This window comes from Nannobrachium achirus (assembly GCF_963921795.1).
Source record: "Nannobrachium achirus genome assembly, chromosome: 15".
Classification (NCBI taxonomy): Eukaryota; Metazoa; Chordata; class Actinopteri; order Myctophiformes; family Myctophidae; genus Nannobrachium; species Nannobrachium achirus.
The window spans coordinates 48,490,361-48,503,882 of NC_137822.1; the positions used below are offsets into that span (position 1 = coordinate 48,490,361).

General features: G+C 45.2%; 1 protein-coding gene across 1 annotated transcript in view; it reads left to right on the forward strand.

Annotated features, from left to right (window-relative positions):
* LOC308299542 (synaptic vesicle glycoprotein 2C-like) overlaps positions 1–13,522 on the forward strand; it is a gene marked incomplete at both ends in the record, with an annotated part of 43,280 nt that overhangs the window by 11,107 nt on the left and 18,651 nt on the right. The window contains 5 exons of the mRNA XM_080743339.1: positions 2,753–2,933; positions 3,684–3,835; positions 12,403–12,449; positions 12,638–12,724; positions 13,070–13,159. Coding sequence (XP_080599465.1) covers positions 2,753–2,933; positions 3,684–3,835; positions 12,403–12,449; positions 12,638–12,724; positions 13,070–13,159 — 557 coding nt within the window. The remainder of the gene's footprint in view (positions 1–2,752; positions 2,934–3,683; positions 3,836–12,402; positions 12,450–12,637; positions 12,725–13,069; positions 13,160–13,522) is intronic.

Below are 13,522 nucleotides of genomic sequence, written 5' to 3' on the forward strand. Positions count from 1 at the left end.
ATTTCAACAGATCCGAGACAAAAATAACAACTAAAGTATAATTCTACCACTTTCCTGTCAACAAGAAAGAGAAGAAAAATTTGTAAATAGCAAAAATAGTAAAAAGATTCGCTTTTTTGGGGGGCAAAAGTTCTCCTCTGCCTACAAAATGATGTCAGACTTAACAGCCCCATAGATTGGCTATTTTCGGCAAAGAGCTTTGGTGTAGAGGGAAAAAAGAGCAGACTAAGTACATAGTGAAAGATCAAGTTTATTAAGTATTGACGGTTAAAGTGGTTAAATATCTGGAAAGACACATTGACATGAATCCAAAACACACAGATGATTGTGCTGTCAAACAATGAAACTATATGGAATCTATGAACAGTGGGGGTCCCTGCTCTCTCAGCTAAGGGGTCCTTGGCCTGAAAACTTTGAAGGCCCCTGCAGTAGATCTATAGTGCACCGCCTACTGGCTGTGTGTCTACGTAGGTCAGGACTACTCAACTTCATATGGCTCAGGGGCCCCTCAGCAAAATACCCAAATCCAAGGGCCACACGCTAAAAGTGATTTTGGAACACACTACATGAGCAGTCTAAAAGTTAAGGAAACACACAAAAAAAACTGTCACATTTCCTTCCATATAAAAACCTCATTGAACAACAAGATTGTCATGGAATGATTGTACAAAAGTATTGTACAAAAATAGTTTCCTATAGAGTAGTGAAGTGTGACGTAATTTACACATCCTACCTGGTTCACGGTTTTCTTCCCCCATTCTGAATTCCCATTGACCTTTTTCATATGGCGTCATATAAGAACTGTGTTCCAAATGATCTCAGTGGTTTGACTCATATGGATATGAAGAATCAACTGATGGTGAGAAAACGCTAATGTTACTGTCGCCCAATTAGTTAAATTTTCGCTAGAAACAGGCGTTTATCAAATATGAGTGACTGACTATCATAAACCATACAGAGCCACCTCCCCGACAATATCGCAAAGACCGTTTGTTTATTTTTGGACCGCAATGCTTATATGAGAGGATTTTAAGATGACCCAATGTTATTCTCCATAGAGAATTACTTCCGTGGAACCGGGGGATGAGCGAGTCACGTCATGACTTCACTGTTCTATTGTGGCTTTGGAGAGAAACTGAATAAATGACATCAGAAATGATTTGTCCACACTGAAAATACAATATTGTTTTAATTAATTTAATTTAATTAAAACAATTTTTTAATTAATGGATTTTTATGGAATGATTTTTTTTTTTAAAGTTTGAATTTCTTTTTAACTTTTTTGGAAATATTTGAAATAATGATCATAAAAAACAAAAACATCAGACACAAAGGACTAAAGAGGTATTTATTTACTCGCGATCCATAACAATGTGTCCGTGCGACCCACATAATTATGGCTGCAAAACCCACTGTTCGAGAAACATGCGTAAAGTGTGAACCGACCAGGCCCTTCATCTTCAGTTGGAAGTCTGCAGTGTTGAAGTGCTGTGCTCAGGGACGTGCTGGCCATTGGGAAAAGTGGGACAACTCCCGAACGGCCGGTTCATTCCCGGCCGGTCCAGGCCGGCCGTTAGGATTTTTTTTTAAAATAAAATGTCGGCCTTTGGTCCATTTTGGGTGCTGAGCGGCCAACAAAGTAAATCGTCACTGTCGGGCAGAAACCTTGTATCTCCAAGTTTCAAATTCATACATTTTTTCGCAAAGCAAAGCCCTGCTTCATCATACAAGGCCGTCGCACAAAAGTAGTGAAAACAGCAGATCTACAAGCACACAACGCCTCGCACCGCGAGGCGTTGTGTGCTTGTAGATCGGCTGTTTTCACTAGTTTAAATCATTTTTAAAATGATAAATACAAAACAAACGGTTTTGGACATAAAAGGTTTCCACCCGACAACGACGAAATATAACTCATGTAAATTGGCCCACTGGCTTGTCACTTGTCATAATCTGAAATGGCAAAGTAGCAGCAATGCTATAGAGAGAGATCTCTCTCTATAGCGCGCAATGAGGGCCTCTCCAAATCTTTTTCCCAGGTTGAATCAGAGGCCCAGCACGTCCCTGCTCTGTACCTTTGTAGTATAGGAATAAAGCCTGGGTGCAGAGCTGAGTGTTCAGAGGCTGTCAGCTGTAATGAATCACCCTGCTGCTGCTGTAAGGCCTGCAGTCTGTGGTGCTTTGATAAGGCTGTCTGCTGCTGCCACCATATCTGCTCACGGCATCACACTCACACACATAACCAGTGGTGGGGAAAATGTACTCAAATGCTCTACTTTAAGTAAAAGTATCATCGACACTGCAACATAGAAGCAATCTGTTACAAGTCAAAATCTGGAATAAAAAATGTACTTGAGTAAAAGTACATGTAGTACAAGTAGTTGTGCCTACCACAGGAAGGGGGAGAGCTGGTTCTTTGTTTTTAATAGAAGACAAATGTGAATTTTGAGAATATTGGCTTTGATTTGTATTGGCTTGGTTGAGATCATTTGTATTTTGCAGTGATTTGAGCTGAATAGAGGTTTTTAATAAAGAGCTTTTAAAATCAATCTCTCTCTGTCTCTGTCTCTGTCTCTCTCTCTCTCTCTCTCTCTCTCTCTCTCTCTCTCTCTGTGTCAATTCAATTCAAATAGCTTTATTGGCAGCAATGTAACAGTAATACAATATTGCCAAAGCATCAAGTGCAGCAAAACAAAAAACAAAACAAAACAAAAAATAGCAGAAAATCTCTCTGTCTCTCTGTTTCCCCCTGCAGGCAGCATAGTGTACTTGGGGATGATGGTGGGAGCGTTCTTCTGGGGCGGTCTGTCAGACAAGGTGGGCCGCAGGACGGTGCTGCTCATCGCGCTCTCCTTCAACGGCTTCTTCGCCTTCCTGTCGGCGTTCGTGCAGGACTACAGCATGTTCCTGTTCTGCCGCATGGTGGCCGGCTTCGGGTGAGTTCCACTTCCCCACATCCACTCCTGTTATTATCAGTCCATTCAGAAACCAGATGTAACTCTTGCCGAAGCACCTTATTGACCCATTAAGACTAGGGATGGAGCCCTAAACAAGGGTAGCTCGATAACCTGATAACAGATTTATTGAGTACCTGATATCAATAAGCTTTGGGCTTATCAAGTTCGTTATCGAGCATAGAGGCCCATGATGTCATGTTTAAACAATTAAGACAAGAGGCGATCAAGAAATTATTACGGTACTGTTCATAATATAAAGCCATTTAGCACACTAATGAATGATTGTTTTAACGATATTTAATGATATTTGTTACTTTGTTCAAGTGTCATCTTCATAGATGGTGGTCAGTAACAAACTCACAGTCGGCCAATAAAAAAAGATATCAGTTATGTTCTGAATTTGTCCTCTCACATCTTTCCACAAAATATTAGAAAACGCTCAATAGTGGGCTCGATAAAAGCCTGGCTCAATAAGCAGGATCAATAAGGTGCTCATTATCAATAAGAATTAACAAGCTCTATCCCTAATTAAGACCTGAGGCCGATTCGACAAATGTCTTCTAAATCCTAAAGGGTTTCTGTATCAGTGGCGCGCAAACCTTTTCAAGTCAAGGACCCCCAGAATTATATGTATTTGGCCGCAGACCCTGCATTTGAATATATCTTGTATCTTAGTGCGTTGTAGTCAGAGCCAACCAATCTGATGCAGTGTTGTTGTCGTTGTTGCAGGATTGGGGGGGCGGTGCCCATCGTGTTCTCCTACTTCGTGGAGGTCCTGGCCCGGGAGAAGAGAGGAGAACATCTGAGCTGGCTGTGCATGTTCTGGATGATAGGAGGCATCTACGCCTCCGCCATGGCCTGGGCTATTATACCACACTATGGTGAGTTACCTTCTACCATGGCCTGGGCTATTATACCACACTATGGTAGGTACCACTCTACTATTATACCACACTATGGTAGGTACCACTCTACTACTGCTGCATGTTCTGGATGATAGGAGGCATCTACGCCTCAGCCATGGCCTGGGCTATTATACCACACTATGGTGAGTTACCTTCTACCATGGCGAGTTTAATAAGTTTTAATAACCTTCTACCATGGCCTGGGCTATTATATCACACTATGGTAGGTACCACTCTACTACTGCTGCATGTTCTGGATGATAGGAGGCATCTACGCCTCGGCCATGGCCTGGGCTATTATACCACACTATGATGAGTTACCTTCTACCATGGCCTGGGCTATCCTCCCTCACTATGGTGAGTTTAATAACCTTCTACCATGGCCATCATACAATACTATGGTAGGTACTGCTGTATGTTCTGGATGATAGGAAGCATCTACGCTTCAGCCATGGCCTGGGCCATCATCCCACACAATGGTGAGTTACCTTCTACCATGGCCATCATACCATACTATGATAGGTACTGCTGTATATTCTCGATGATAGGAGGCATCTACGCCTCGGCCATGGCCTGGGCCATCATCCCACACTATGCTGAGTTACCTTCTGCTCAGTGTTGGTCACTCCCCAACATTTTAGTTTACTAATTTTTATTTGTTAACTAAATTTGACAATATCCTATTTAGTTTTTGTCATCCTAGGTTAGTTTTTATTACATTTTTATTTAGTTTTCGTCAGGTGGTGATCATTAAGCTTAAGTGATCTTGTCATCAACGTCTGTGTATAGAACAGTTAATACACATCTCAAAATTCAAATCTTAAATTCATTATACAGCTTATACAAACCAGTGGATCACAATATATGTCAACTATGTCAATAGTATAAGAAAACATCAATTCAATCAGAATAAGGCCTCAATATATTCAAAAATAAAATAAAAATACAGCAGAGAAATCTTTATTATTATGTCAGGCATAAAAAGGCAAAAAACTGTCAAGGGTTTTCACTAGTAGAAGCACAGGTAATAGTCCCTCTGATCTTGAACAAGGGTAGTTTTCCTTAGGAAGGGGAGCTAAAAGAGTCTGTCCTTGTGGAGAAGAGCTGCAGGATTGAAAAATCGGCAAAATGGTCCCTCAAATTTTTACATATTTTAAAGGAAAAGAGGGGAGGGTATTTAAAAAGGGGTGCCAATTCAGGGTCAGACTTGAGGATGTGCCAATGTTTCTTAAAAATAGATTGGATTTTATGAGACAAGATTATTGTTGTTGTTTGTAATGTTAGTTGAAATACGAATGTTATATTCTGAGACATATCTGACTAGTTATGATATTTATCTGGCCTCGATCGGACCCTCTCTGATTAAACCAGGCCGTCCGTTTTCGTGGGCAGGATTTATGTTGGTTGAAATCAGGTGATATTCTAGGCCAGATCTGACTAGTCGTGGTTTGACTTGATCTGACCCCAATGGAGACATCACTGATTGGTCCAGGTCCTGACCGTGCTTGCTGGGTAGTATCTGTCTAAAATTAACAATGCTATCAAAATAATTAAGATGCATTGAAACGATAGGACACGAGGTAAACAATGAACCTAGCATCTGTCTAAATAACATCTCATGAACCTAGCATCTGTTTACTACCCTGGGAGGGAGGCCAGCCAGGTGATCAATTTGGCCGAGTCCAATTTCAGCCACTGCTGCCTGCCTGGGCGGTTAGCCACCTTTACAGAGAGTTACCTTCAGCTGTGGGGCCTGGGTGGTTAGCCACCTTACAGAGAGTTACCTTCAGCTGTGGGGCCTGGGCGGTGAGCCACCTTTACAGAGTGTTACCTTCAGCTATGGGGCCTGGGCGGTTAGCCACCTTTACAGAGTGTTACCTTCAGCTATGGGGCCTGGGCGGTTAGCCACCTTACAGAGTGTTACCTTCAGCTATGGGGCCTGGGCGGTGAGCCACCTTTACAGAGTGTTACCTTCAGCTATGGGGCCTGGGCGGTTAGCCACCTTACAGAGTGTTACCTTCAGCTATGGGGCCTGGGCGGTTAGCCACCTTACAGAGTGTTACCTTCAGCTATGGGGCCTGGGCGGTTAGCCACCTTACAGAGTGTTACCTTCAGCTATGGGGCCTGGGCGGTTAGCCACCTTTACAGAGAGTTACCTTCAGCTGTGGGGCCTGGGCGGTTAGCCACCACTACAGAGAGTTACCTTCAGCTATGGGGCCTGGGCGGTGAGCCACCTTTACAGAGAGTTACCTTCAGCTATGGGGCCTGGGCGGTTAGCCACCTTACAGAGAGTTACCTTCAGCTATGGGGCCTGGGCGGTTAGCCACCACTACAGAGAGTTACCTTCAGCTATGGGGCCTGGGCGGTGAGCCACCTTTACAGAGAGTTACCTTCAGCTATGGGGCCTGGGCGGTTAGCCACCTTACAGAGAGTTACCTTCAGCTATGGGGCCTGGGCGGTTAGCCACCACTACAGAGAGTTACCTTCAGCTGTGGGGCCTGGGCGGTTAGCCACCTTACAGAGAGTTACCTTCAGCTGTGGGGCCTGGGCGGTTAGCCACCTTACAGATAGTTACCTTCAGCTATGGGGCCTGGGCGGTTAGCCACCTTACAGAGAGTTACCTTCAGCTGTGGGGCCTGGGCGGTGAGCCACCTTGCAGAGAGTTACCTTCAGCTGTGGGGCCTGGGCGGTGAGCCACCTTACAGAGAGTTACCTTCAGCTGTGGGGCCTGGGCGGTGAGCCACCTTACAGAGAGTTACCTTCAGCTGTGGGGCCTGGGCGGTGAGCCACCTTACAGAGAGTTACCTTCAGCTGTGGGGCCTGGGCGGTGAGCCACCTTACAGAGAGTTACCTTCAGCTGTGGGGCCTGGGCGGTTAGCCACCTTACAGAGAGTTACCTTCAGCTGTGGGGCCTGGGCGGTTAGCCACCTTACAGAGAGTTACCTTCAGCTGTGGGGCCTGGGCGGTGAGCCACCTTACAGAGAGTTACCTTCAGCTATGGGGCCTGGGCGGTGAGCCACCTTACAGAGAGTTACCTTCAGCTGTGGGGCCTGGGCGGTTAGCCACCTTACAGAGAGTTACCTTCAGCTATGGGGCCTGGGCGGTTAGCCACCTTTACAGAGTGTTACCTTCAGCTGTGGGGCCTGGGCGGTTAGCCACCACTACAGAGAGTTACCTTCAGCTATGGGGCCTGGGCGGTTAGCCACCTTACAGAGAGTTACCTTCAGCTATGGGGCCTGGGCGGTTAGCCACCTTACAGAGTGTTACCTTCAGCTGTGGGGCCTGGGCGGTTAGCCACCTTACAGAGAGTTACCTTCAGCTATGGGGCCTGGGCGGTTAGCCACCTTTACAGAGAGTTCAGCTGTGGGGCCTGGGCGGTTAGCCACCTGGGCGGTGAGCCCACACAACCTCAGAGTGACAAAGCTACTTTAGCTTTTGGTTCCCAGGAGAAAGGCAAACGTCGGAGGGAAAAATTGCCAATTTACAACCTCACAGAGAAGGAAAAAAGGCGAGGAGGGGTGAATTACAGGCCTGTGGGGGATCCAACAACGTCTACACAGTGTAGAGATGAAGTTAGGCTGACGCAGTGGATCTCAAAGTGGGCTCTGGGGAGTGTTAAAATGTGGAAAATATTTGGAGTCCCTGGCAAATAAACACTAGAAATACTGTTCCTACGAAACAGTGTGGGCTCGCGTGTAACACCATGTTTGGCACAAAGATCTACCCTTTGGCTGCACCTCATTGGCTAAGGGCCCTAGCTGGCTTTGTACTGTCGAGGAGAACTTGACTCATAGATAAATAATGAAGATAACATACGTGTGCTCGCTGAAAGCGAGCACACAATTAGGGACTTTAAGCTCTGACGATTTTCAGAACGGCAATGCCAGGCGGAGAGCGGCTGCTATGACGCAATCACCGTAGCAGTCAATATCGTAAAGCAAACAGCTGTCGGCGACGTGGTCCCACCTCTTTTACTGAACTCTTTGGTTCCCATGGCGACGCGTCTACGCAGCAGACGTTGTAGACGCTACGTGGGAAGGGAGCTTCTGGCGTAGAGACGGCTGCAACGGCGAGCAGGTTTATCTATCGAGCACTGATCCATTTCCGGTTGCCGTCTGTTTGGAGCTTAAAGTCCCTATTTTCAGACGTGGGGGTCTGTGGCCAAATACATATCAATTTGGGGGTCCTTGACACAAACGAATTTGTGAACTACTGGGCTTAAAGGACAACTTTGTTTTTTTACAATAGGGTTCATATTTTAGATTGTAATTAGAGAAAAGAAAAAGTGAGTGTTAAAATGTTTTCATTTGCTTCATTCTATTGTTTTATCACGTTTACCGTGTTAAAATGTGGGGCGTGCGTACGCATGGGGGCATGTGTACAAGTGGCTAAATATGTCTTTTTAGATACAATGCCAGCAGTTTCTTTAGTTTCTTTATTGCTATTTACAGTAACACTTCTGGCCCCCATAAGTCACATCCAACCATAAAAGGTTGCGTTGTATCTTGGGAATGGGCTTATTCTGTGTAAAATTACATATTTAGCCACTTGTACGCATGCCCCCAACCACTGAAATAAGAATCTCTAAAACAATAGAAAGAAGTAAATGAAATGATTTTAACACTAATCTTTTATATTCTTTAATTACAATCTAAAATATGAACCCTTGTTGTAAAAAACTAAAGTTGTCCTTTAACAGTGCTGTAGGATAGTTTTCTCATACAATGCATTTTAGACATGCTTTAGGAGGGTCATTAAAACAGTCCTTTGTCTCAGGACTTTGGGAACCACGTGCACTCCAATGACACGCGCACACACCCACGCACGCACGCACGCACGCACGCGCGCACGCGCGCACACACACACAGCTGGGAAGGGTTCCAGCTGCATTAAACATAACTGTCCAGGGCAGCTTTCCAAAACTGTCACCGATTCTATACTAGAGTACATCTTTTTGTCTAGCCTTTTTTTCCCACACTGTAACGACACATCGCTCTAAAAAACAATCTTTTTATGTGGGATTCTTTTACCGACCCGATCTGTTATGCATTAAGCCAAAAATATGTTGCTTGAATCAACTGAGTTTAGTGATTCTGCTATCGATTTTATCTTTGGCCACCACCACCAACCATGGTGTTTTTCTCCATCGCGGAAGCTGTTTGTGACTGTTCTGGTCTGTGAGGCGATGCGTCTGTGAGAATGCTCTCACCGCTCGGTAATATTACATTGCGATCTAAATCTAACTCCATGAGGGTACAGATGGAACCTAATGGACCTTGCCTGGTTAATAAACCAGAGTCTATCACACACTTCGTTTTGGGAAGAGAGTCTGGAATTTCGGGGAGAGATTCTTTTTCTGGGGGGCGGGCTAAAGCCTATTGACGTAATGTAATGAGCGGTTTAAAAAAATGTCAAGGTGCCTTGATCATAATTGCTCCCTTTGAACTTCAAAGGGGTTGTAACCCGCAGTAATTGATTGAGCCATACAAGTGTCGATAGCTCGTTAAAATGAAACATCAAAGACAACTACCTGGATATGGAAATGGATTCTCAATTGTGAGGGGTGGTGTTGTGCAGTCTAGTTTATTAACCAGGCTAAAATGGACCTGCTGTGGTCCCCCTGGTCCATGTATTTGTACCCTCTCATTCTCAGAGTAACCTTTAAGGCACCCGTTCATATTTAACATAATTCCTAAGTGAATCGTTCATGAACTGCTGAATCAGTGTGTGTGCCTCAGCCTGTAACTCTGAGAGTGTAAGAATGGAATCAAATGGACAGTTATATGGCATTTAATTCCATTTGTACACTAAATGAACACTGGAGATTTCATCAAACTCATACACACAGCATTGCTAATGTCCCTTGGCCATGTAGATAGTTGTGTCAATCAAAGTAATAAGCAACTGTGCAGCAATTGTTTGTAACTGCATGTCCCACTGGGAAGAGACGTTATTTATTTCTAGATTACCATTTCTATGCATTTGATGTATTGATGTTGATGTAATGATCTTGCTTATTGTATTGATGTAATACCTGCTTATTGTAAGTCATTGAAGCAATAAGCCACAAGAGGCGAGTGGTTACCTGGTATCTTACACCGGCTGAGAGGCGTAGGGAGACACGAGGTGCAGCCGAGTGTCTCCAACCCTCTCAGCCATCATAGACGTATCAATTAAAAGTGTTCTATTTCACTAATAATTCACTATAAGGTCTGCTCTGCAAGAAAGTAGTCCCCAGCTACTAGAAAGTAGTTCACTATCTAACAAGAAACACACCATGAAGGTTTAAAGGTTTTAATGAAGTAAAGGGCAGATAAATAATGAGCAGTGATCGATGAGCAGACATGGATCTATGGTGTGAACGATCATGAATCGATCGATGATAATAATGAAATCAAGCAGTAATGAGTCCGTAGTGGAAGGAGGGGATTGGGGAGGGTGTAGGTTCCGGGGAGGGTCGCAGACCCTGGAGTCTTGGGGTAGGGGTCGTATAGCGTAATCGTCTGCACCGTCGGCGTCAGTGGCGACGTGGACTGAACCCCCAAAAAGTAAACATAAGGGCCACTACGTTGGATGTTGGGACAGTGTGGACTGACCCCCAAAAGGAGAGACGAAGGGCAACTTCAGGACTACGCTAGGGCATGGTCGGCTGCTCTGAGGTCGTGGACGCTAGTGCATATGTAGCGCAAGTAGGATTGCGAGGTCCACCTGCCTAGCAGTTGGACGGTGTGATCTTGTAGGCCATGGCTAGCGGCTGTGGATGCGGCGCCGATGCGGAAGGAGTGGCCTGGGAAGTTCTCTGCCGAGAACCCTGAGATGGTGAGAATTTGGCGGAGGTGGAGATGGAACCGGCTGCGGGTGGCTACTGTTCCGTTTTCGGTAGTGAACAAGGGGTCTGAGGGTCGGGCATTAAGGGAGAGTCTGGCTCGGATAAGGTTGGCTAGGGGTTCGTATGGGCTGGTTGGGGAGTTGAGGCGGAATAGGTAGATGGGGGTTAAACAGCACTGGGAGGCTTTGCTCTTTTGATTGTAAACACGAGGGTGTTGTGGTCGTGGATACCTAGGTCTGATAAGCGAGGATCGATGCTGGGGTCGAGATTTTTGAGTTGGAAGTTGAGGCGCTGCAGGCCTTTCGGTTAGAGCTGGGGTCAGCAACCCGCGGCTCTAGAGCCACATGCGGCTCTTTAGCGCTACCCTAGTGGCTCCCTGGAGCTTTTTCAAAAATGTATTAAGGGAAAAAGATAGGGGAAAACAATTCTTAACGCTTTCCAATGCTGTAAAAATGAGTATAATAAATATTAAATGTAATGCACATTATGTATTTGTAGCCTACTTAGTAATTTTGACAGTAGGCTAATATAGCTAATATAGACTTTTAATATATTGTCACTGTCGGGCAGAAACCTTGTATCTCCATGTTTCAAATTTGTATGTTTTTTTTTTCGCAAAGTAAAGCCCTGCTTCATCATACAAGACTGACGCACAACAGTAGTGAAAACAGCAGATCTACAAGCACACAAGGCGTTGTGTGCTTGTTTTCACTAGTTTAGTTCATTTTGTAAATGATAAATACAAAACGAAGTTATGGACATACAAGGTTTCCACCCGACAACGACGATATATATAAGGCTTTTATAATTTTTTGCGGCTCCAGACAGATTTGTTTTTAGTTTCTTTGGTCCAATATGGCTCTTTCAACATTTTGGGTTGCCGACCCCTTAGAGGGTGATTTGTTGGTAATGCGTGAACAGATGGGACGAGCCAGTGATGAGTTAGGTGAAAAGAGAGATTCCACGGAGGTAAGCTCTGATTGTGGAAACTCTGGTGGAGTGTGTGGATTGGCTTTAGCTGATGTAGGCTGAAAATGTTATGGGGTCTAAGGAAGGAAATTCAATGTTGTGTGTGGTGGAACAACCTGAAATTTGGTCCACGCAGTCCAGTAGGACGATATGGTGGAGTCGGCAACGCCCTGGAGGACGGACTGCTGGGACTGCAGGATGGGGTGGTGGAGGGGGCGGTTTATGGGAAGATGATGTCCGAAAAAGCAAGAGGGGTTCTGGGAAGTTAGAGTGAGGATAAATAGAGCTAGGTAGATGTCTAGGGGGCGGAGCTAAGGGCCAGGTAGGCCAGGTAGGTGGTGTGAGAGCAGGTAGGTGGAGAGGGGGGAGGAGTCATGGTGTGTTTCTCTCTCTCCTGAACTTCTGTTGTTCCAACACCATTTCCCAGCCTTTTGCCAACAACACAGGTGCAGATAATTGGAGCACTAGCTGTGGAACACTGTGGAAAGAAATAACACACCTGGGTTTGATATAAACTGATTCAAGGTGTGGGTTATAGTCTCATATACCACAGCAACCAGCCAATCATAATCAATGAATGGAACTAGCCATTTTAGAATTTGGATTAAGAGTGTCTGCTAAATGCCTAAATTGTAAATTGTGTGTGTGTTGTCTCTACAGGTTAGAGTTTCAGTATATACCAGTTCCACAGCTGGAGAGTGTTTGTGGTGGTGTGTTCATTATGTCTCTCTCTGTCTCTCTGCAGGGTGGAGTTTCAGCATGGGTTCAGCCTACCAGTTCCACAGTTGGAGGGTGTTTGTGGTGGTGTGTTCATTATGTCTCTCTCTGTCTCTCTGTAGGGTGGAGTTTCAGCATGGGTTCAGCCTATCAGTTCCACAGTTGGAGGGTGTTTGTGGTGGTGTGTTCATTATGTCTCTCTCTGTCTCTCTGTAGGGTGGAGTTTCAGCATGGGTTCAGCCTACCAGTTCCACAGTTGGAGGGTGTTTGTGGTGGTGTGCGCTCTGCCGTGCGTCTGTGCGGTGGTGGCGCTCACCTTCATGCCCGAGAGCCCCCGGTTCTATCTGCAGGTAAAACAAAGAAGAATCGTTCTCGATCAATCACAAGTTTCATTCACAGAGAATGTAAACAGATTAGTAATTTGTCAACTTTATTTCCTTGGGCGGTACTTCGATCCACCAAATTCCGTTATTCCTACTTCCATTTAGACACTCAACCGGCCAGGTGTTGCCCAGTGTGCGGGTGGGGTGGCCTGTTCTTTATTAACAATACAACATAATGTAATAGATACATGGGGACGACTACATTTACACACCAAAGTCAAAATGATGAAATTGTCAAATGTGAAATGTTTGTAGATTTAAATATGATGACATGTTTTGTTTTGTTTTGTTTTGCTTGTGTTTTTTCTCCAGATGGGGAAACATGACGAGGGCTGGATGGTTCTCAAGCAAATCCACGACACCAACATGCGCGGCCGCGGAGAACCTGAGAAGGTCTTCACTGTGAGTTAAAACCAGAACCAGAACCTGAGAAGGTCTTCTTCTGTTAGTTCAAGCCATAACCACAGCAAATTCATATTTTGGGGAAAATGTACAGCGGACTAGTATAGAGCCCTGAGGGACTTCGCTCAACAAACGTATGAGATTTAAGTGGTTAAAAACAATAACCCCAGGGGGCACGGTGGTGCAGTTGGTATCGCTGTCGCCTCATAACTAGAAGGTCCTGGGTTCGATTCCCACCGGGGAACGCTGTGGGCGCTGGGGGCGTGTTCTCTCCTCTGCGTCATCAGTGCCCACACCCTAGGTGGGGTTTGCAAAAGAGCCTTTTTTGCATGTTCTCCCTGTGTCTCCTAGGGGTTGATACTA